The sequence below is a fragment of the Somniosus microcephalus genome, chromosome 2 (genome assembly GCF_052327205.1).
Source record: "Somniosus microcephalus isolate GS21.2 chromosome 2, FLI_Smic_1.0, whole genome shotgun sequence".
Classification (NCBI taxonomy): Eukaryota; Metazoa; Chordata; class Chondrichthyes; order Squaliformes; family Somniosidae; genus Somniosus; species Somniosus microcephalus.
This window is the reverse complement of record NC_140988.1, coordinates 236,787,077-236,810,852: the sequence shown is the minus strand read 5'-3', so window position 1 is coordinate 236,810,852 and position 23,776 is coordinate 236,787,077. Positions and strand designations below refer to the sequence as shown.

Here is a 23,776-nt window from a genome sequence, read left to right as displayed (position 1 = left end):
TCTTTACTTAGCCACGGATGGCTGTCTTTTCTTTTACACCCTTTTCTTCTCAGTGGAATACTTTTTGGGGGGGGAAGTTATAAAATAACTCCTTAAATGTACATCACTGATCATGTATCGTCTTACCCTTTAATCTATTTTCCCAATCCACTCTACTCAATTCCGCTCTCATACCTTCATAGTCTCCTTTATTCAAGCTTAGCACGCTTGTTTGAGATCCAACCTTCTCACCCTCTAATTGAATATGGAATTCAACCATGTTATGGTCACTCATTCCAAGGGGATCCTTTACTAGGACATTTTTAATTAATCCTGTCTCGTTACACAGGACCAGATCTAAGGTTGCTTGCCCCCTGGTCGGTTCAGTTTCATACTGCTTAAGAAACCCATCCCTAATACGCAATGAACTCATCCTCAAGGCAGCCCTGCCCAGTTTGATTTGTCCAATTAATATGATAGTTAAAATCCCCCATAATTATAGATGTTCCCTTATTACAAGCCTCAACTATTTCCTGATTGATACTCCGTCCAACAGAGTTGCAACTGTTCGGAGGCCTATAGACTACGCCCACTAGTGTTTTTTTCCCCTTATTATTCTTTATCTCCACCCAAACTGTTTCATTATCCTGATCTTTTGACCCAATATCATTTCTCTGTATTACAGTGATTCCTTCCTTTATTAACATAGCCACCCCACCTCCCCTTCCTTCCTGCCTGTCCTTCCTGATCGTTAAACAACCTGGTATGTTTAATTCCCAGGCATTGTCACCCTGCAGCCATGTTTCTGTAATGGCCACAAGATCATACCCATATGTAGTTATTTGTGCCATTAACTCGTCTATTTTGTTACGAATGCTACGTGCATTCAGATAGAGAACTTTCAAAGATGTTTTGTGACACTTAGTTCCTGCTTTTGCCCTTTTTATTACTTTACCTTTTACTCCATACCTTCTGCCCCTTCCTGACACGCTCTGGTTTTCAATTTCCCCACTGCTACCTAAGTCTATGACCTTCTCTGTTGTCATTTTTATTATTTGCTCTCTAGGAACCTCCCCCCCACTAGTTAGTTTAAAGCCATCTCTACAGCCCTAGTTATATGATCCGCCAGGACTCTAGTCCCAGCACTGGCCAAGTGAAGCCCGTCCCAACGGAACAGCTCCCTCCTGCCCCAGTACTGGTGCCAGTGTCCCAGGCAGCAAAACCCATTTCTCCCACACCAGTCTTGGAGCCACGCATTTAACTCTCTAATTGTATTTGTCCTAGCCAAATTCACTCGTGGCTCAGATTATTACCCTTGAGGTTCTGTTTTTTAATTTGACCCCTAGCTGCTCATACTCCTTTAACAGAACCGGCTTCCTAGTCCTATCTACGTCGTTTGTACCAACATGGACCACGACAACTGGATCCACCCCCTCCCACTGCAAGTTTCTTTCCAGCCCAGAGGAGATGTCCTTAACCCTAGCACCGGGTAGGCAACACAGCCTTCGGGACTCTCGCTCTCGGCTGCAGAGAACTCTATCTATCCCCCTAATAATACTATCCCCTACCACTGCAACATTTCTATTTACTCCCCCCTCTTGAATGGCCCCCCGTTCCACGGTGCTGTGGCCAGGTTGCTCATCCTCCCTGCAGTCCCTGCTCCTGTCCCCACAGGGAGTAAGAACCTCGAACCTGTTGGACAAGAGCAAGGGCTGCGGCTTCTCCAACACTACCTCCTGGATCCCCGTACCTGCCTCACTCGTAGTCACACCGTCCTGTCCCTGACCATGGGCTACATCTGAATTACTTAACTTCATAGGTGTGACCACCTCCTGATACACAGAGTCCAGGCACTTCTCCCCCTCCCTGATGTGTCGCAGTGTCTGAAGCTCAGACTCCAGCTCATCAACACGGAGCTGGAGTTCCTGTAGCAGCAGACACTTGTCACAGACGTAATCACCGTGAGCCTCAATGGGGTCCACCGGCTCCCACATCTCGCAACAGTAACACATCACCTGCTCCATTCTATTTAATTAATTTAAACATTTTTATTGTTAGTTATGGACACCCTCTGCCCGATTATAGATGCTAGTATCCCCTTTAATTAATTGGATTTAAATTAAATCAATCCCTCTAATTACACCAGTTAAATGGTTTACCAACAGTCACTGTGCACCAGAAAGGCCTTATTAACTACAACCCACAGAGTTAAAGTTTGAAAAGAGCACCTAACACCCCACTTACCCAAACTCACAGCACTCTCTGCTGACTCGCACTCAGTGCTTGCTCGCACTAGCAGTGGTCTTTTTATACTGTTTGTTTGTTTACAGCCAAATGAGTCACCCCTGCTGATTGGTTAGAGAACTGGTTTCCACTGCCTGCTGTGCCAATTTACTCCTACTGCAGTGTTACCTTGTTTTACTCTTCTTAAACCAACAGAATCCCAAATATTTAACTTTTCCCCTTTACTTAAACTGCTTATGTAATCTTATCAAGAATGATTTAAAGAGAAATAACAATTAAATAACTCTCACACTTACCCAAACTCTCAGCACTCTCTGCTGACTCGCACTCATGCTTGACTAATCTACTGGAATTTTTTGAGGATATAACTGGTAGAATAGATAAGGGAGAACCAGTGGATGTGGTGTATTTGGACTTTCAGAAGGCTTTCGATAAGGTCCCGCATAAGAGACTAGCGTGCAAAGTTAAAGCACATGGGATTGGGGAGCGTAAGGTACTGACTTGGATAGAGAACTGGTTGGCAGACAGGAAGCAAAGAGTTGGAATAAATGGGTCTTTTTCCGAGTGGAAGTCAGTGACTAGTGGGGTACCACAGGGATCGGTACTAGGACCCCAGTTATTCACAATATATATATAAATGATCTAGACGAGGGAACTAGATGTAATATCTCCAAGTTTGCAGATGACATAAAGCTGGGTGGGCGTGTGTGCTGTGAGGAGGATGCAGAGAAACTCCAGTACCATTTGGACAGGTTGGGTGATTGGGCAGATGCAGTATAATGTGGATAAATGCGAGGTTATCCACTTTGGTGGCAAAAACGGGAAGGCAGATTATCTGAACGGCAATAGATTGGGAAAAGGGGAAGTGCAACGAGACCTGGGTGTCCTTGTGCACCAGTCGCTGAAGGTAAGCATGCAGGTGCAGCAGGCGGTTAAGAAGCCAAATGGTATGCTGGCCTTCATAGCGAGAGGATTCGAGTACAGGAGCAAGGATATCTTGCTGCAGTTGTACAGGGCCTTGGTGAGACCACACCTTGAGTATTGTGTGCAGTTTTGGTCGCCTTATCTGAGGAAGGATGTTCTTGCCATGGAGGGAGTGCAGCGAAGATTCACCAGACTGATGCCTGGGATGGCAGGAATGACATATGGAGAGAGATTGGGTCGATTAGGCTTATATTCGCTAGAGCTTAGAAGAATGAGAGGGGATCTCATTGAAACTTATAAAATTCTAACAGGACTAGACAGACTAGATGCAGCAAGGCTGTTCCCGATGGCAGGGGAGTCCAGAACCAGGGGTCACAGTCTAAGGAAAAGGGGTAAGCCATTTAGGACTGAGATGAGGAGGAATTTCTTTACCCAGAGAGTGGTGAAGCTGTGGAATTCTCTACCACAGAAGATTGTTGTGGCCAGTTCATTAAATATATTCAAGAAGGAGTTAGATATATTTCTTAAGGCTAAGGGGATCAAGGGATATGGGGAGAAAGCAGGGACAGGGTACTGAATTTGGATGATCAGCCATGATCACATTGAATGGTGGAGCAGGCTCGAGGGGCCGAATGGCCTACTCCTGCTCCTATCTTCTATGTTTCTATGAAAACAATTTCAGTTCTCTGAGTTTTTCTTAATATGTTTGAGCTCTAACTGTTGGAATTTTCTCTCTAACTCTTCCGTGGACGATCTCCAATGCAGCAATGTCCATTTGAAGTTAAAGCGCTGAAGCTGAGCAAAATATTCCAAGTTTGGTCTCACCAATGATCAAGGTTCAAATAACAATCACTATATTTATATAGAATAATATAGTAGAGAAGGAGGTCATTCGGCCCATCGTGCCTGTGCCGGCTGTTTGCTAGAGCTGTCCAAATTAGTCTGACACTCCAGCTTTTTCCCATAACCCTATGCATTTGTATTTCACCACATTTTCAGGAGGTGCGTTCCAGATCTTAACAATCCTCTGTGAAAAAAATTCCCATTTCCCCTCCAGATCTTTTGCCAATTATCTTAATCTATGACCTCTGGTTACCGACCCACTTGTCAGAGGAAGGTGTCCTGCCACCTTCAAAGACTTGTGTACATATACCCCCAGGTGTCTCTGTTCCTCCACATCCTTTAACATTTTACAGTTTAGTTTATGTTGCCTCCTGTCATTCTTCCTACCAAAATGAATCACTTCATACTTCTCTGTATTAAATTTCATCAGCCATGTGTTTGCCCATTGAACCAGTCTGTCTATGGCCTCCTGAAGTCTGTTACTATCCACATCACTGTTGACTACATTTACGAGAGTTTTGTGTCATCTGTAAACTTTGAATTTATGCTCTGTATACCCAAGTCTATGTCATTAATATACAGCAAAAAGAGTAGTGTCCCCAACACCTGGGAAACACCACTGCACACTTTTACAATTTACAATTTACAATTTAAATCGCTTTATTGGCATGATAAGTTACATCTTATGTTGCACTTACCCATCCAGTCTGAAAAACAACTGTTCACCACTACTTGCAGCTTTCTGTCCCTTAGCCAATTTTGTATCCATACAACCACTGTCTCTTTAATCCCATGGACTTCAATTTTGCTAATAAATCTATTACGTCTTACTTTATCAAACGCCTTTTGAAAGTCCATATATACATCAACCGCACCTCATCAACCCTCTCCACTACTTCATCAATGAACTCAATCAAGTTAGTCAAACATGATTTGCCTTCCAACAAATCCGTGGTGGATTTCATTTATTATATATTTTTCCAATAAATTTTGTCCAAGATTATTGTTCCTACAAGTGTCTCCACCACCGATGTTAGGCTGACTTGTCTGTAATTGTCAGGTTTATCCATCTTCCCTTTTGCAACATTTGCAATCCTCCAGTCTTCTGGCATCGCTCCAGTATCTAAGGGAGTTTGGAAGATTGTGGCCAGAGCCTCCGCAATTTCCACCCTTACTTCCCTCAGCAACCTAGGACGCATCCCATCCGGACTGGGCAACTTTTCTACTTTGAGTACTGCCAACCTTTTAAGTACCTCCTCTTTATCTATTTTTATCCTATCCAATTTCTCTATTACCTCCTCCTTTACTGTAACATTGGCAGTATCCTCTTTAGTGAAGACAGATGCAAAGTACTCATTTAGTAGCTCAGCCATGCCCCTGCTTCCAAAAGATCTCCGTTTGGTCCCTGATCAGCTTCACCCTTCCTTTGACTACCTTTTTACTATTTATGTTTAAAGAAGACATTTGCGTTCCCTAGCCACTGACCCCCATCCCTCTCCCTAACATCTGTCTGAGGCTGAACCAGACTGTTCGCAACCTCGGTGTCATATTTGACCCTGAAATGAGCTTCCGACCACATATCCGCAGCATAACTAAGACCGCCTATTTTCACCTCCGTAACATTGTAGGTCTCCACCCTTGCCTCAGCTCATCCGTTGCTGAAACCCTTATTCATGCCTTTGTTATCTTGAGACTTGATTATTCCAATACACTCCTGGCTGGTCTCCCACATTCTACCCTACGTAAACTTGATGTCATCCAAAACTCGGCTGCCCGTGTCCTAACTCGCACCAAGTCCCGTTCACCCATCACCCCTGTGCTCGCTGACCTGCACTGGCTCCCGGTTAAGCAATGCCTTGATTTCAAAATTCTCATCCTTGTTTTCAAATCCCTCCATGGCCTCGCCCCTTCAGCTTCCCCCCCCCCCCCCACCCCCGAGATATCTGCGCTCCTCTAATTTTGCCCTCTTGAGCATCCCTGATTATAATCGCTCAACCACTGGTGGCCGTGCCTTCTGTTGCCTAGGCCCCAAGCTCTGGAATTCCCTGCCTAAACCTCTCCGCCTCGTTACCGCACTTTCCTCCTTTAAGACACTCCTTAAAACCTACCTCTTTGTCCAAGCTTTTGGTCATCTGCTCTAATTTCTCCTCATGTGGCTCGGTGTCAAATGTTTAGTCTTTTAATACTCCTGTGAAGCGCCTTGGGACGTTTTACTATATTGAAGGCACTGTATAAAAGTTGTTGTTGTTTTACGTTACCTGCTAATCTATTCTCATATGCTCGCTTTGCCCCTCTTATTTCCTTTTTCAGTTCACCTCTGTACTTTTTGTATTCAGTTTGGTTCTCTACTGAATTATGAACCTGACATTTGTCATAAGCATCCTTGGTCTGTTTCATTTTAATCTATATCTTTAGTCATCTAGGGAGTCCTAGCTTTGGATATAGCACCTCTAATGTAGTAAAATATCCTAATATTGTAGCGTAATCAGATAAAAATTGACAAATAACCCAATTTCATTAATAATTAAATGTACTTTAAATGTAGCCCAGTACGATTAGTCTAGTTGACAACATTATCTTTGGTCACTGTCACAAACTCTGTAGCCTTACCACTGATTTCATCCCTCTCCCTGGTCACTGTCTCAAGTTGAGCCAGATTGTTTGCAACCTCGGCATCCTATTCGAGCCAAAGCTGAATTTCCAAACCCATATCGTCTTCATCACAAAGTCCACTTATTTCCACCTCCATATCACCAGTCTTCATCCCTACCTCAGCTCATGTGCTGCGGAAACCCTCCTATGCCTTTGTCACGGTGCCAAGCTTTTGGTAATTACTTTTTTGTTTAAATGTCAATTTTTCTGATTATCCCTCTGTAAAACGCCATGGGATGTTTTGCTATGTTAAAGGTGCAATAGAAATACAAATTGTACTTGTTCCACGTACACTATATTCATCCATACTATAATCCATATGTTATTCTTATCCCGTTCATTAAATTGGTCCAGATTCTTTTGACAGCTTGTAATCTAGAATTATAAACTTAATGTTGCCTGTTGAGCTCCCATTTATTTCCATTGGCCTCCAGTTCCTTAGTCTTCATGATGGTGGCAAATAAAGATCCGATGAGAATAACCTAATCTACATATTCTACTACTTGGCATCATCTATAATATGATCTGTTACAATACTGAACAAGGTGACCTTTGAAGGACTTCTGTCTTCAAACCATCCTGGCATTTTCTTTTCAATTCTCGCACACCTCATTTAGAAGTCCAGCTACTCCACAGAGTTTGAGCATCTCCAAGCACCATTTCTGCACGAGTAATACGCCCACTTAAAGTGCAAAATATACCCACAGATCCTTAATCATTTTCCAGCATTTTTCTATCATCCATGTCAGTACGAAGATCCACTCAGCACAGTGACAGAGATCTGTCCTGTTACATTTTATGAGATTTTATATTAAAATTCTTCTTTATAGGAATTTATAGCTTGCCAAAATTCTGGTCACTTTAAATTGGTTACAGCAGAGTTGCAAACAGCCAGTCTAGATGGAGCACACATATTATCTGGACCAGGACTCTTGCCATCTGTGACTAATAACTATGGAAATAGGGTGACTTTGTTTTTCTTTTCTTCTCAACATCTTTAATTACATCCGAGAGCAGGAGCACACGACTATGCCCAGCTCTAGAGAATGGAAGTTCTCTCAGCGCAACAAAGAGATAACGCACGGTGATATAAGCAATTAACATGCATCACCAAGCTGTGATCTACTCAGATATATTTTGTCTGCGATTATACCAGGCCTATGAAGGTCCACCAACAGAGATCACAGCTGTCTCAACATCTAATCAAACTCTGCTTTGTCCTGTTAAAGGTAATTCTGAGGGGAAGGCCCAGGTAGATTTCAAGTCTATTTTGATTGAAGCTGCCTGAAATAGACCATACTTTTGTTAGTGCACCAGTCTACTCCCCCCCACCCGAGAGTGGAGGTTAACAGAGGACTACAGGGAAGATTCAATCTGATCTAAATTTCTCATCACAGACATGTTCCAAATTAGGAGTGTTATTTCTGAGATCTGTGAGGAGTCTCGGATGGTTATATTTTGAAACAAGGACAGTGAGTTGACTGTAGAATCATAGAAATTTACGGCACAGAAAGAGGCCATTCGGCCCATCGTGTCTGTGCTGGTCGAAAAAGAGCTATCCAGCCTAATCCCACTTTCCATCTCTTGGTCCGTAGCCTTGTAGGTTACGGCACTTCAAGTGTATATCCAAATACTTTTTAAATGCAATGAGGGTTTCTGCCTCTACCACCTTTTCAAGCAGTGCATTCCAGACCCCCATTGCCCTCTGGGTGAAAATATTTCTCAACTCCCCTCTACCAATTACGTTAAATGTATGCCCCCTGGTTATTGAGCTCTCTGCAAAGGGAAATAGATGCTTCCTATCCACTCTATCTAGGCCCTTCATAATTTTATACACCTCAATTAAGTCTCCCCTCAGCCTCCTCTGTTCCAAAAAAAACAACCCCAGCCGATCCAATCTTTCCTCAGCTAAAAAGCTCCAATCTTGGCAACATCCTCATAAACCTCTTTGTAATTCTAACCTGAGATATATAGTCTGTCAGAAAGTGTTATTTGTCCACCAGAGAGTTCCAGAGTTACTGTTTGCAGTATATACAATAATAAACTTTGCAATTGTTCACTCAGGGCACACCATTTTGTGAAAATGGTCATGTTTTGAGCTGCTGTACACGTTTGCCTGCGGAAGTGGTCTTTTGTGGGCATGATAAAAAGTATTGGGCCAGTGCTCAAATCATAACAATTAACCTGATTCTTAACCATATTCCCAGCATTCTTCAGTCATCTGTCTCAGCAAGAAAATCTGGTCATGATTTACATTCTTTTCTGAAGCTACACTGACTTTCCTACAGATTTCCATACAGAGGTCTTTGTATCCTAGTCAGGAACACCTTTACCGGCACACTGCCACTTGAAATCTTGCACTCCTGCTTGCATAATAGAGTTATTGCCAGTTTCCAAACCATAAGTCCCTCCTTGTTTCTCCAGAATGTTTGGATGATACAATGAAGTTCTTTCACCACCTCAGTCCCTCTCGATTTCATCTTTAAGTTTTTCCAGCAACAATTCAGCATAAGCCTGATGCTTTTCCTTTCCTTATCTGCCATACCATCTGCTCTGCTTCTCCCAATATCACATTCTGGAGGAGCAGACACATATTATGGTTATGTGAAAAGGAGAGTTTATGAAGCTTGTGTCTAGTTCACATTTTTGTGCTGCTGAGAGCTGGCTACTGACAAAGGTACAGAGCAGAGACTGGGTGCTTTTGGAGCATGGTATGGACGGAGGATACTGGCCGTCAGTGTGAACAGCATTGATGTAATGGTCTATGTGCAGTAACAAAGCATATTTCAAGAATAGGCTGAACGTGCAGTACAGTTGAAGATTTGCACCTTGAGCAGGTGAAAGAATGGATGCCAGCTGGTAAAATAGCACATGCAAACCCAAAGCTATGAAGGTGGAACTATATATGAGAAAATCTGAATAAAAGAGTGACAACAGGCAGACCCAGCTGGGGAGCCAGCAGCTGAGAATGTGACCATGGGTTCTTGTGATATCTAAGGCTGCCTTAGTTATAACTGACTTTGTACAGATGTAACTTTTTTTGTAACTATATTTCATATCTGAACAGTTCAAAAGGTAAAAATCTCCCTTTTCCAATTTGGGGAAGTGTTTTTGATTTGCAGTTGATTTGTTGGCTGTGTCAGTTTCAGCTAGCTCACTGGTCCCTGCTGTGCATGTCAGTTTCCAGCAAGCTTATTAACCACCACTCACAATCAACTCACCACCAGGGGAAATTATTGTACTGCCATGGATAACATCACAAAGCAGCCTCAAAGTGACCATTTTTTTCCATTTACATGCTTACCAGCTTTCTCAGGTCTGCCAGAATATTAGAAGCAATTACTGGGGACCAGCTTGTTTATGGCAGGCACTAAATCAGAAAAATAGGACCAGAAGATATGCTCAAAACGATGTTGAATTCAATAATGAAAGGGTTAGGGTACTGTAGAGACAAGCTTTAATGGGCCAGATTTGACTGGTCAGTAGTATCACGAACAGTATCATTGGCATCCACGCATTTCATACTGAAGGACTATTAAGCCAAAGCACTGGAGATTAATATTCATTTCCATGAGCAATGGCACAGATCAACTAGTAAACCAAAACTGCGATGACAGCAACACCCACATGAATACAATATGGCTCGTTTGATCATTGTGACTGAAACAAGAATTCTCAGGGCTGATCGTACTAAGCGGCATCCACTATACTAGTATCCTGAAAAGGACATTAATTGCCAATGAACTTCCTCACAGTACCACTCCTCAACCAATGCTATTTAAAATGATATATAGTGACATTAGTTTTTCAAACCAACATATGAATGTCACATCACCAAAATAACACTAACCTAACTGAACTCAGCTCTGCCTTCTGATGAGAGGCATCATCATTGGTCTGCAAGAGTTTTTGTGACTGAAAATTGGTCTTTTCTTCAAGGGCTGCTATATCTTCTTTTTGTGTTGTTACTTTCTTTTTGAGGGCAAAGCATTCATTATCAAGCTGCAAAAAAATAAAAACAGAAAATACACAATAACAACAATTTGCATTTATATTGTACTTTAAATGTTTAAAAAAAAAACACCCCAAGGCATCTCAGAGGTACAAGGAAAAAAGAACTCCGGCCCAAAGAAAATATATTAGGAGGGGTGACCCAAAGCTTGGTCAAAAAGGTGGGTTTTAAGGAAGGTGTTAAATGTGGGAGAGGGAAGTGGAGAGGCAGAGGGGTTCAGGAAGTAATTCCTATATGTGGGGCTGAGGCGGCTGACTACACAGCCTCCAATGGTGGGACCAAAAACTTTTTGGCACAAGAGGCCAGAGTGTTTCGGGAGTCAGGGAGTTGTAGGGCTGGCGATGGTAACTGAGGTAGAGAGGGGCAAGGCTATGAAGGGATTTAAATACTAGTAGAATCTTAAATTTGAGATATTGGGGCATTGGAATCCATTGTAGGTTAACGAGGACAGGGGTGATTGATGAGCAGGACATGGTGCGGAATAGGCTACGTGCAGCTGAGTTTTCGATGAGCATTGGAATAGTTGCCTTTGGTGGTGACAAAGGCTTAGAGGAGGGTTTCAAGAGTTGATGGGTTGAGGTTGGGGCAGAGGCGAGTGATGTTATAGAGGTGGAAGTAAGTGGTCTTTTTGATGAAGAGGATATTACTTTGGAAACTCAGCTCAGGGTCAAATGGATGCCAGCTGATTGCGGAGGAAAGGCAGCGGAGGTTCTCTGTGATGATCCTGGAGTAGTAGGCACTTTTGGCAGAGGAGAGTGAGGCCCAATAGCGCTTAATGTGGTCCAGCCAGATCTGCTAACAGATTTCTAAACCAGGCATACACCAGATACGCTCAAGTTTGCAACCTTGGACTTAAGGGAGGAAAGATGAGGGTCACAGAATCACAGAAACCCCACAGTGCAGATAGAGGCCATTTCGGCCCATCGAGGTCATACTAGGGGAATTGACAGGGCTAGGAGAGAGCAAAGGGGCAAATCACCAATTTGAAGGGGTGGATGAGCAGTGTTAAGTCTGTGTATTATAATGAGAATTACTACACAGACCACAAGAGTAACTTTTAACAGGTCTTTACTAGTCGAAGGTCCGGGCTGAACTGCCCAATAAATCATTACACAGCACTTATATACCGGTGTGGTCACCACCGGTATTACAGTATACAGCAGCCAAGATAAAGTAGTGCATCTCTTAAAATAGTTCTCTTAAAGGTGGAACGGTTACATACACTACAATCCTCCCTTTTTAGCTTAACAGTATATATTCCCCATTAAACATAACATACTAACATATATACACAACTTCATGTAAAAACAGTTCACAGATTCAGTCTCTCTGGAGGCTTCCTGACTCGGTCCGGATAACGCCTCGGCGGTGTAGTAGTTTTCGGTGGTGTAGTAGGTTCTCGTTGCTGGGGTGACTCATCTAATAGTCCTTCACTGGACTTAACAGCTTGAACTTTCGTAACTTCAGAACCAGCATTGCTGACTTCTAAAGGCTCGAGTACCTTGGGAAGTTTTTCTACTTCCAGACTGATTTGGCTCAGTTCGGAGGGACCACGTGCATGACCTGGTAAGGGTGATAATGGTTCAGATGAGTCATCATCTTCTGCTTCTTCTCTATTGTCTTCTATTTCCTCCATCACTTCAGCTTTTGCCTCTGCCACCAATTCCCTGAGTGGCTTATTACTGCTGACACTGCTCACAAAAGGGTGCTCTTCTTAGCTTTCAACTGATCGATGAATTTGACATATTCCCTTTCTTGCTCAGCTTTGATTCGTTTGGCCTCATCGCGCAGACGGTTTGTGTGTTCCTGTTCCATTTTCTCAATCAGCTGCTTCTGCTGTCTGTCCAGATTCTCCCACTCTGTGTCAAAGAACTTTTTATTTGCATTCATCTCTTGCTCAAAACGGCGAATCATTTGTTCTAATTGCTGTTGTAGTTTGAAATTGAGTTGAGTTCGAGCCCGGTGTTCCTCAGAAATGTGCATGTCTGTAGACTGGACAGACTCAGAATTCTCTGTCAAACTATGTTGTTGTTGTTCAGTGGAATTCTGTTCTGATACTTTGTTCTCTTCTGAAGCATTTATGCACTCCTTCGTTTTTCCATCATTAGTCTGCAAGTCCATTTTAGACTTGTCTTTTGCACATGGGCTGGTCTTACCATCATCAGTTCCAGAGTCTGAGCTGATTGTCTTCACCGAGTTCTCACTCTCTGCTTTGTCACTGTCACTGCTGCATATGCCCTCATCCAATATTCTGGACAATCGTTCAGGTTTAACATCTTTTTTTCCGGAATCTACCGTTATTGCTTTTAGGGAGTGCCAGTCCATATTTATTTTCCTGATCCACTCCCGTCCCAGAAGTGGTGGACCTCCCTCAGGTAGTACATATATGTCCATTCCTTGGTGTTCTTTGCCCTGGTGTACCACCTTAACTTTTATCTTTCCGATGGGGTATACCCTTTGCCCCGTGTATGTCTGCAATACTATCTCCGTATCCCGTAGGGGAATATGTGTGAATAACCTTTTGTAATCTTGCTTATTCATGACCGTCAACGCCGATCCGGTGTCCAATTCCATCTTCACTTGGACTCCTGCTATCTGCAGTGTGACCCAGATAGTTTGTAGGTCAGCTTCCTTACTCACATTGTGAATTCTCAGACTACCCAGTTCCTTGCTGTTGGAGTCTGAATCCGAATTCTGTTCATCCGAACTCTTCTCAGCCACCTTATGTACCTTTCTGCACTTTTCCTGCGGTGACTTTTTGTTGCTGGTCTTCTTTCCTGACCGGCATACTTTAGCTATGTGACCAAGCTTGCCACATTTTCTACATTCCTGGTTTTTAAACCAGCATTGGTTCTGATCGTGTGTTGTCTTCCCACAACGATAACATTTCGTTGTACCCAAAGCCATTTGATCTACGCTGAGTACCGCTGCCTTCAGCTGCATTTCCGCAGTGCCTCTCGCTGCGGCTTCGTGCGATGCTGCAATAGTGACAGCCTTATCAAGTGTAAGATCATTCTCTTCAAGTAGCCGCTTTTGTGTTCCTTCTTTCGACAATCCACACACGAATTTGTCTCTCAGTGCCTCTGTCAGTCCTTCCCCAAACTGACAGTATTTCGCTAGCTTACGCAGTTCAATTAAATACTCCGCGTTGCTTTCCTCTTTCCGTTGCGTTCTCGCATAAAATTTAAATCGTTCCGCTAACATCAGCGGTGTGGGGTTCAAATGATTTCTCAGGACAGCAACAATATTAGCGAAAGTCTGATCCGCCGGTTTAGCTGGTGATAGAAGATGCTTCAATAGCCCGTATGTCTTCGCACCCATTGAGTTTAGTAAGGTTAGTGCTTTATCTTTATTTGATATTTTATTTGCCTTACGATAAATCTCTATGCGTTCTACATACGTGGCCCAATCTTCAACATCGGAATCAAAATCGTTGATGTTACCACGCTTAGGCATCCTCGCAATCTTCTTGAGAAACAAAGACATTTTTTTTTTTTTTCTCAAAATGGCGGTTTCCCGCGCTTGTCTTCTTCCCCCGCCTACGAAAATGGCGGCTTCCCGCGTTTGCCTTTCTCCCCCGCTGGCTGTAATGGCGATTGCCGTATTGCTGCGTTCGCCCTCCCCAGCGGTTCTCAAATCGTGCCTCCCAGCCCCTCTTGCAGTCCGGTCCTTTCCCCCGGCTGCGGCTGAGTTCTCCGCGTTTTTTAAAATTTATTTTCTCCCGCGCCTTACGCTGCGCCTCGCGGCCTCGGTAGCTGCCCGGCCTTTTTCCACCGGTCGCGGTCGAGCTCTCTCTCGACGCTGTTGCGTCTCCCAGCCCGCTTGCAGCCCGGTCTTTTACACCGGCTGCGTTTGCATTCACCGCGGCTCCCGTGCTTTACGCTGCCCCAGTCTCAGCGCCTCTGGCCCCGACTTCTGTCCGGCTCTTTTCCCCGGCCGTGGTCGAGTTCTCCGCCCTTATATCCTCCGTTTTTCCCTCCCCTACTTCACAGCCAACGTGGCCGACTTGCTGCTCGTCGCTGATCGGCTTACCCACCACCGTGATAGAAGGGATGATCACTGCCTGTTACTGCTGGAAGGCTTCGTGTCAGAATTCTTCCTTTGCTCTGCAGACCCGAGTCTTTTCTCAGCAGAATGATGAGGGCGGATGCCTCTTCTCGACGCCCGTTAAACTGCCTTGGATGTATCTCTGCCGCAGGGTAAGATCGTACTCGTCGCCACTGTTAAGTCTGTGTGTTATAATGAGAATTACTACACAGACCACAAGAGTAACTTTTAACAGGTCTTTACTAGTCGAAGGTCCGGGCTGAACTGCCCAATAAATCATTACACAGCACTTATATACCGGTGTGGTCACCACCGGTATTACAGTATACAGCAGCCAAGATAAAGTAGTGCATCTCTTAAAATAGTTCTCTTAAAGGTGGAACGGTTACATACACTACAAGCAGATGAATTAATGTCTCAAATAATTGGTGGTTAATAAGGGTCAATAAAAATAGTTACTGTGTTTCTAAAGACCATGCCTAGAGTGCTTTTCATTTTTTATCCAAGATGCCAATATACTGACAAACCAATTGCTCCATAAACCTTTGACGACGCGGGTTGCATTCAGAATGAAAAATTTACAATATCTTCCGTATTAAATTTATAGTGGCCCAGATATTCCGATCCTTACGGGTGGGTTCGTGCGGTGTACCCACCCGTAGGGACATCGGAAATGCCGGTTTCAGGCATGCGCTGAAAACTGGCATTTCCAATCTGTCAAGAATGCTCTTGACAGATCCTCCGGTTGCCCTAGAGAAGGGCCTCTGTGGGTGGCTAGTTCCGCTTTTTGGAGACCCTCTGCCCACAGAAAGCTCTTACAATTCTTACGCCTGGTAAAAGCAGGTGTAAGGCTTGCTTCTACCAGGATAAGAGTTGAAAAAAAGTTTAAAAAAAATGTTTTCACTGATTTATCATTTAAAAACTTTAAAAAAGGTAAGTTTATTTTTAGCCCCATAAAAAAATAATTTTTTTTCAAAAAATTACATTTTTGCTTAAATAATTAATTTATTGTAATTTCAAGTCATTTAAAAAATGTGATTTATTTAAAGTTTCACTATGTTTTTGGGGTGATCTCCATTCATATATTTGACAGGTCTTCCTGTCAAGTGTATGAAGGGAGATTCCCTTCTTTGATTGGCTCCCCACGTGATCCCAGGGACGCTGCGAACTACATGTGCCTCTGGGATACATGGGCCCTGCGCACTTGGAGTTTGGAGAGGCCCAGGATTGGAAGTGCGTACGTCCCGGGAGACCTCAGGTAAGGGCGTAGATTTTTCCAGATCGCAGGCCTCCGCACGCGGGAGGCCTGTGATCGGAAAGTACAGGCCATCGTATTTTGTGTTTGCAACTGTCACAAGCTTGAAAATGTGCTTATTTGACAGGGCAGTTTTTAAAAAGACTGCTCTATGTCTATTTGTATGCACCATATTTTGACCGGTCAATAAATTTCATATATTTTGTAATGCACTGTACGTGAAGCTGGAAATTACTTTGCACATGCACTAATACTGCAATAGACAGTATTTTGAAAAGGTAGACTACAGTTTTAGGTTCAAGTGGGCTGAAGTTCCAAAAACACACTGCAATATAGTTATGTTATTGAACACAGTACATTTCATGGCACAATGTCATGCACAATTATGTGGAATATTTAGTGGTATAAGCATCAGATTTCAACCAATCCCAATTGGTGGTGCCTGGCAGATGCAAGTACAGCAATGGCAGGTAGAGAGAAAATTAAATCCCTATTGATATGAGACAACTGTTCGACCAGTGTTACTTTTTAAAAAACTTTTAGCAGCAGACGTCCTGTGACCATTCCACTTTGATGCTCCAAGAAAACCATTGCAGCAGCAAAAAAGGAAATATATTTAAATTAAATTGAAATATTTATTCAGTTACACTAATACATACTGTGCTGATGGATAAAAGACATTTTGTATCATATCACATGTAATTATTCAATTTTAACTTCGCTCATCAGGTTTTGCTCCTATTTATTGGAATGAAAGCTGGGGCAATATTAATTAATTTCAACCATCATAGCTATGCTGTGCTCAGATGAAAAGCTAAAACATGCAGTCTCTCATTCATATGCAATTCTGCATATGGCATTTTATTTTTTTTCATCAGAAGTAACAAGATCAATACAACATACTTTGCGATGCTTACTGCACTGTGTGCTGTCGTGGGGTAAACCAATGCAGACAAGGGCTAAAATAAATAGTTTACATGCATTTTGTTGAAACAACACTTGGAAAATTCAGCAAATTGTTAAAGTTTGAGAATATAAACATTGCCATATTGTGTCTGTTTCTTATCAATGCTTACACGCCAGTGTTGAAAAAATGGTTTAAATGTGTCACCACTTAGTGACTAGGACTTTCAAAAATTTGTATCTGCAGCCAGTAGTTTGGTTTCCGGGGGTTCGGCTGTTCTAGATCAGTTCTTTAGCAGATGAAAAGTCACATTCCATTGTTTGCAAAAGAGCTGCTCTGAGATGCTTGAGGCTGCTCCCTGTTGGAAGTATCACCAAGCAGTTTAGCAGGAAGGATAACCAGATTCATAGGTTTTCTGGCCAGCAATAAAATTAATGTTTCTACAAAAATGCCAAATAAAATAATTGTGAGTACTGTATATCGCTTGTCTATATATCCAATTCTGGAAGATATTTCAAACAGAAAGTACTCTTCAAGACCTTTCTTTCCCTTAAAATTCTGATAACCTATTAGGATAATTCCAAAAACAAACTTACAATGGCTAACTGTAAATTTGATTTAGATAAAATTCCTTTTTTTAGACCTTCTGCAAATTGATTAACTTTAACTATCATTGGTAAAGCTTTGCTTTATTGAGGCCATATTTGAAAAAAAAAAGATAGACTGAGTAAAATTTTGCAATTTGACCTCAAAGTTTTTGGAGATCATTTGCTGTTATGGTTTATGGTGCCTTCCAAATCAGCTTTATTAGTCATTCTCAACTACCCACCCCCTGTTCTTCTAAGTAGCTGTTACAGTAAAACCTCTGTTTTAAAGTATTCAGACTACAAAATGCATCTGGGTTATCCATGAAACCATCATTAAGATTGTTTGCCTTAAGATACTTACTTCACACATTTTAGTTTCTAACTGTGATATCTTCTGTTCCATCTGTTTTGTGTTAAAATCAGCTGTTTCAAGGATGCCCTAGGATAAGAATACATTTTAAATACTTACAATTTGCACAACTCTAAGAAATCAACCTTTTAATGATTTTGTTTCAGAAAAAAGTTAATCGTTGAAATCTTATCAGACACTGAAAACTGAGAATGACTATCAGATATATCCACATCACTTTGAAACTTTTATATTTTTAACAATTTTTTTGGTATCAATTTCTGTGCATATCAAAGGGGACAGATGGTAGATATAGCATAGGATGCAAGGGTCCTCTACTTTGCCTCAATAATATGCCTCAGTCCCAACCTCAAAGATATCCCCACTGACTGCATTCTGATATTTTCCATTTATCATGCTAGGCATTCTATGGTCTCTCAGGAGCAAGATTGCTAATCAGTGCTAAATTAGGGGAAAGTTCTCTAAGGGGCCATGTTCACTAGGAATTGGATTGAGTCTGCCTAAACTAATTTTGTGTACTACCCTTAAAGCCAGCAGATACTTTCAGTCCATTCCTCTAGGTCGGATTTGACAGCAGTGTCTATTTTACACACCATCCAGTATACCAATCGGGAATTCTCACTCGTAATGTGAAGCAGAGATCAAGCTCCTGGAGCAACAGCGGCATTAGATATGATCCAGAATGGCAGTGAGGGGCAAGACTGGGGGTAGAGCAGGATGATTTCTGTGAATCCCGCAATAAAAATATAATTTTCCAGTGGCATTATTTTAAAGTTTAAGATCAGAAGACATCAAGTGGAGGAGATTTACGCAATTAAAAATGAATACTTTTTTTTATTCATTCCTGGGAGCTGGGCATCACTCGCAAGGCCAGCATTTATTACACATTCCTAATTGCCATTGAGAAGGTGTCTTGAACAACGTGTATTTATATAGCACCTTTAACGTAGTAAAATGCCCCAAGGCGCTTCACAGGAGTGTTATAGAACAAACAATTAACACCGAGCCACATCAGAAATTAGGGCAGCTGCTTGGTCAAAGAGGTAGGTTTTAAGGAGCATCTTAAGGGAGGAAAGCGAGGTAGAGAGACGGAGAGGTTTCGGGAGGGAGTTCCAGATCTTAAGGCCTAGGCAGCTGAAGGCACGGCCAATGATGGTTGAGTGATTATAATCAGGAATGCTCAAGAGGGCAAAATTTGAGGAGCGCAGATATCTCGGGGAGGGGGCGGGGGGGTTTGGGGCTGAAGGAGATTATAGAGATAGGGAGGGGCAAGGCCATGGAGGGATTTGAAAACATTTGAAATCAAGGCATTGTTTAACCGGGAGCAAATGTAGGTCAGCGAGCACAGGGGTGATGGGTGAACGGGACTTGGTGCGAATTAGGACACGGGCAGCCGAGTTTTGGATGACCTCAAGTTTAAGTAGGGTAAAATATGTGAGGCCAGCCAGGAGTGCATTGGAATAGTCAAGGCTAGAGGTAACAAAGGCATGGATAAGGGTTTCAGCAGCAGATAAGCTGAGGCAGGGGCGGAGACGGGCAATGTTACGGAGGTGGTAATAGGCGGTCTTGGTTATGCCACGGATATGTGGTCGGAAGCTCATTTCAGGGTCAAATATGACACCAAGGTTGCGAACAGTCTGGTTCAGCCTCAGATAGATGCTAGGGTGAGGGATGGAGTCGGTGGCTGGGGAACGGAGTTTGTAGCGGGGCCCGAAGACAATGGCTTTGGTCTTCCCAATATTTCTGCTCATCCAATACTGGATGTCAGACAAGCAGTGTGTCAATTTAGAGACCGTGGAGGGGTCAAGAGAGGTGGTGCTGAGGTAGAGCTGGGTGTTGTCAGTATACATGTGAAAACAGACCCTGTGTTTTCTGATGATGTCGTCAAGGGGCAGCAAATAGATGAGAACTAGGATGGGGCCAAGAGGTAATGAGAGGGGACCCCAGAGGTAACGAACTACTGCAGTCAGTGTGGTGAAGGCACTCCCATAGTGCTGTTAGGGAGGGAGTTCCAGGAATATGACCCAAGGACGATGAAGGAGCACTGATATATTTCCAAGTCAGGGTGGTGTGTGACTTGGAGGAGAACTTGCAGGTGATGGTGTTCCCATGCACCTGCTGCCCTTGTCCTTCTAGGTGGTAATGGTCACAGGTTTGGGAGGTGCTGTCAAAGAAGCCATGGCGAATTGCTGTACCATCACTGCAGCCACGGTGCGCCGGTGGTGGAGGGAGTGCCAATCAAGCGGGCTGCTTTATCCTGGATGGTGTCAAGCTTCTTGAGTGTTGTTGGAGCTGCACTCATCCAGGCAAGTGGAGAGTATTCCATCACACTCCTTACTTCTGCCTTGTAAATGGTGGAAAGGCTTTGGGGAATCAGGAGGTGAGACACTCGCCGCAGAATACCCAACCTCTGACCTGTTCTTGAGACCACAGTGTGTGTGTGGCTGGTCTAGTTAAGTTTCTGGTCAATGGTGACCCCCAGGATGTTGATGGTGGGAGATTTGGCAATGCTAATGCCATGGAATGTCAAGAGGCGGTGGTTAGACACTCGCTTGCTGGAGATAGTCATTGCCTGGCACTTGTGTGGCGCGAATGTTACATGCCACTCATCAGCCCAAGCCTGAATATTGTCTAGGCCTTGCTGCATTTGGGCATGGACCGCTTCATTATCTGAGGAGTTGCGAATGGAACTGAACACTGTGCAATCATGAGCGAACATCCCTAGTTCTGATCTTATGATGGAGGAAAGGCCATGGATGAAGCAGTTGAAGATGGTTGGGCCTAGGTCACTGCCCTGAGGAATTCCTGCAGCGATGTCCTGGGACTGTGATGATTGGCCTCCAACAATCACAACCATCTTCCTTTGTGCTAGGTATGACTCCAGCCAGTGGAGAGTTTCTCCCCGATTCCCATTGACTTTAATTTTACTTGGGCTCCTTGATGCCACACTCGGTCAAATGCTGCCTTGCTGTCAAGGGCAGTCACTCTCGCCTCACCTCTCAAATTCAGCTCTTTCGTTCATGTTTGGACAAAGGCTGTAATGAGGTCGGGAGCCGAGTGGTCCTGCCAGAACCCAAACTGAGCATCGGTGAGCAGGTTATTGGTGAGTAAGTGCCGCTTGATAGCACTGTCAACGACACCTTCCATCACATTGCTGATGATGGAGTAGACTGATGGGGCGGTAATTGGCCAGATTGGATTTGTCCTGCTTTTTACAGTGTTGTAGCTGTACTGGAACAGCTTGGCTAGAGGCGCGGCTCGTTCTGGAGCACAATCTTCAGCACTACAGCTGGGTTGTTGTCAGGGCTGTCTCCAGTGCGCTCAGCCATTTCTTGATATCACATGGAGTGAATCGAATTGGCTGAAGACTGGCTTCTGTAATTGTGGAGATCGCAGGAGGAGGCCGATATGGATCACCCACTCGGCACTTCTGGCTGAAGATGGTTGCAAACGCTTCAGCCTTGTCTATTGCATTCGCGTGCTGGGTTCTGCCATCATTGAGGATGGAGATATTAATGGAGCCTCCTCCTCCCGTTAGTTGTTTAATTGTCCACCACCATTCATGACTGGATGTGGCAGGACTGCAGAGCTTTGATCTGATCCGTTGATCGTGGGATTGCTTAGCTCTGTCTATAGCATGCTGCTTCCGCTGCTTGGCATGCATGTAGTCCTGTGTTGCAGCTTCAAGTTGGCACTTCATTTTTAGGTACGCCTGGTGCTGCTCCTGGCATGCTCTTCTGCACTCCTTATTGAACCAGGGTTGGTCCTCTGACTTGATGGTAATTGTAGAGGGATATGCCGTGCCATGAGGTTATCGATTGTGGTGGAATACAATTCTGCTGCTGATGGCCCACAGCGCCTCATGGATACCCAGTTTTGAGCTGCTAGATCTGTTCTGAATCTATCCCATTTAGCACAGCGGTAGTGCCACACAACACGATGGAGGGTGTCCTCAGTGTGAAGTCGGGACTTCATCTCCACAAGGACTGTGTGGTGGTCACTGCTACCAATGCTGTCATGGACAGATGCATCTGCGACAGGTAGATTGGTGAGGACAAGGTCAAGTAGGTTTTCCCCTCGTGTTGGTTCACTCCCCACCTGCCGCAGACCCAGTCTGGCGGCCATGTCCTTCAGAACTTGGCCAGCTCGGTCTGTAGTGGTGCTACCGAGACACTCTTGGTGATGGACATTGAAGTCCCCCCACCCAGAGTACGTTCTGTGGCCTTGCTACCCTCAGTGCTTCTTCCAAGTGGCGTTCAACATGGACGAGTACTGATTCATCAGCGGAGAGGGATGTAGTGGTAATCAGCAGGAGGTTTCCTTGCCCATGCTTGATCTGAAGCCATGAGACTTCATGGGGTCTGGAGTCAATGTTGAGGCCTCCCAGGGCTACTCTCTCCCGACTATATACCACTGTGCCCCCACCTCTGGCAGGACAGACCCAGGAATGGTGATGGAGGAATCTAGGACATTGGCTGAAAGGTATTATTCTGTGAGTATGACTGTTGCTCGACAGCTCTCCCAATTTTGGCACAAGTCCCCAGATGTTCGTGAGGTGGACTTTGCAGGGTCGACTGGGCTGGTGTGCTGTTGTCGTGTCCGAACCTGGTGTCGAGGTTGATGCCCGGTGGTCCGTCCGGTTTTATTCTAATTATTGTTTTTCGTAGCTGAGTTTTGTCTCAACTGAGTGGCTTGCTAGGCCATTTCAGAGGGCAGTTAAGAGTCAACCACATTGCTGTGGGTCTGGAGTCACATGTAGGCCAGACCAGGTAAGGAGGGCAGATTTCCTTCCCTAAAAGGACATTAGTGAACCAGGTGGGTTTTTACGACAATCATTTTAGGTTTTTATTCCAGATTTATTTAAATAAACTGAATTTAAATGGTGGGATTTGAACTCACGTCGCCGGATTATTAGTCCAGGTCTCTTGAATTACTAGTCCAGTAATATAACCACTATGCTACCGTTCCCGTTACTATGAGACATGGAGAAAATACACTTTTTCAAAATAAAATACAAAATGTGAGAGATATTCAGTGGAACAAATTGAATGTAAATAGGTGAACCAAACCACTGACACATCAAATGTTTTGTATTGTACAGCACGTAAGGATAGGTCCCTCTAGTGGCAGTTAAATGTTTGTCAATTAAACAACTTTAAAAACAAGGGTAAAATAATCATGCCTTGTCACAATTTAAATAATTAAAATGTTTTTAGTACATAAGGTTGTTTCACATAGTCCCTCTCAGTTTTATTTAATTAAATACCTTCATTCTCTCTCTCAGGCCGTCTTTCTCAGCTGCCATTCTCTTCAGATCTGCTTTAGCTTCATCCCTTTCTTCTTCCACACGCATTTGACATATTGGTGATATTAGCACTTCCCTTTTTAATTTGTTCAACTCATCTTGATTCTGGAAGTAATTCACATTTAAGGCAAGCAGGTAAAAAAATCAAATTTAAATTGAGTTAAGCACAATAACTGATGGCCACTTAGTTATTGATGATGCATATTGGACGCAAGTAATCCCCAGGGAGTTGAGGCGTGAGGCATGCGGTGCACCCACTGCACACCATAATCAGCTGAGGAAATGCCTGTTGTGCTGAGGCACATCAGGCATGGGGCAGGCTCACTGATGCTCTCAAAATTATGTAAATTATGGCCCTATAACATGTTCACACTGCCTGAACAGTGCTGCAGATGCTCAGTGCACATCTTAAACTGGTGCTGCATGGTAGGCCAGTTCAGCCATGTTGAGTCCCATTCTTAAAGGGAAATCTGTTGGTAGCTGTATGTTGGCCCAATGATTTGACTGCTTAGTCACTGAATGTTTTATTTTCCGTACTGTAGCAAATTTAGACCACCTTAAATCTGCATTTCACTTCCCATCTGGGGATGTTTGCCAAGAGAATTGTAATTGTGTACGGTCAAAATCGGATCTCACTGGGCATCCTTGCCTATC

General features: G+C 43.7%; 1 protein-coding gene across 3 annotated transcripts in view; it reads right to left on the bottom strand.

Moving 5' to 3' along the window:
- Nucleotides 1-23,776, bottom strand: part of cep135 (centrosomal protein 135) — a 257,425-nt gene that overhangs the window by 93,590 nt on the left and 140,059 nt on the right. For all 3 annotated transcript variants that reach the window (XM_085970351.1, XM_085970360.1, XM_085970370.1), the window contains 3 exons: nucleotides 23,084-23,227; nucleotides 17,809-17,886; nucleotides 10,493-10,644 (listed from right to left, as the gene is read on the bottom strand). In XM_085970351.1, the coding sequence (XP_085826477.1) occupies nucleotides 10,493-10,644; nucleotides 17,809-17,886; nucleotides 23,084-23,227 (374 nt within the window). The remainder of the gene's footprint in view (nucleotides 1-10,492; nucleotides 10,645-17,808; nucleotides 17,887-23,083; nucleotides 23,228-23,776) is intronic.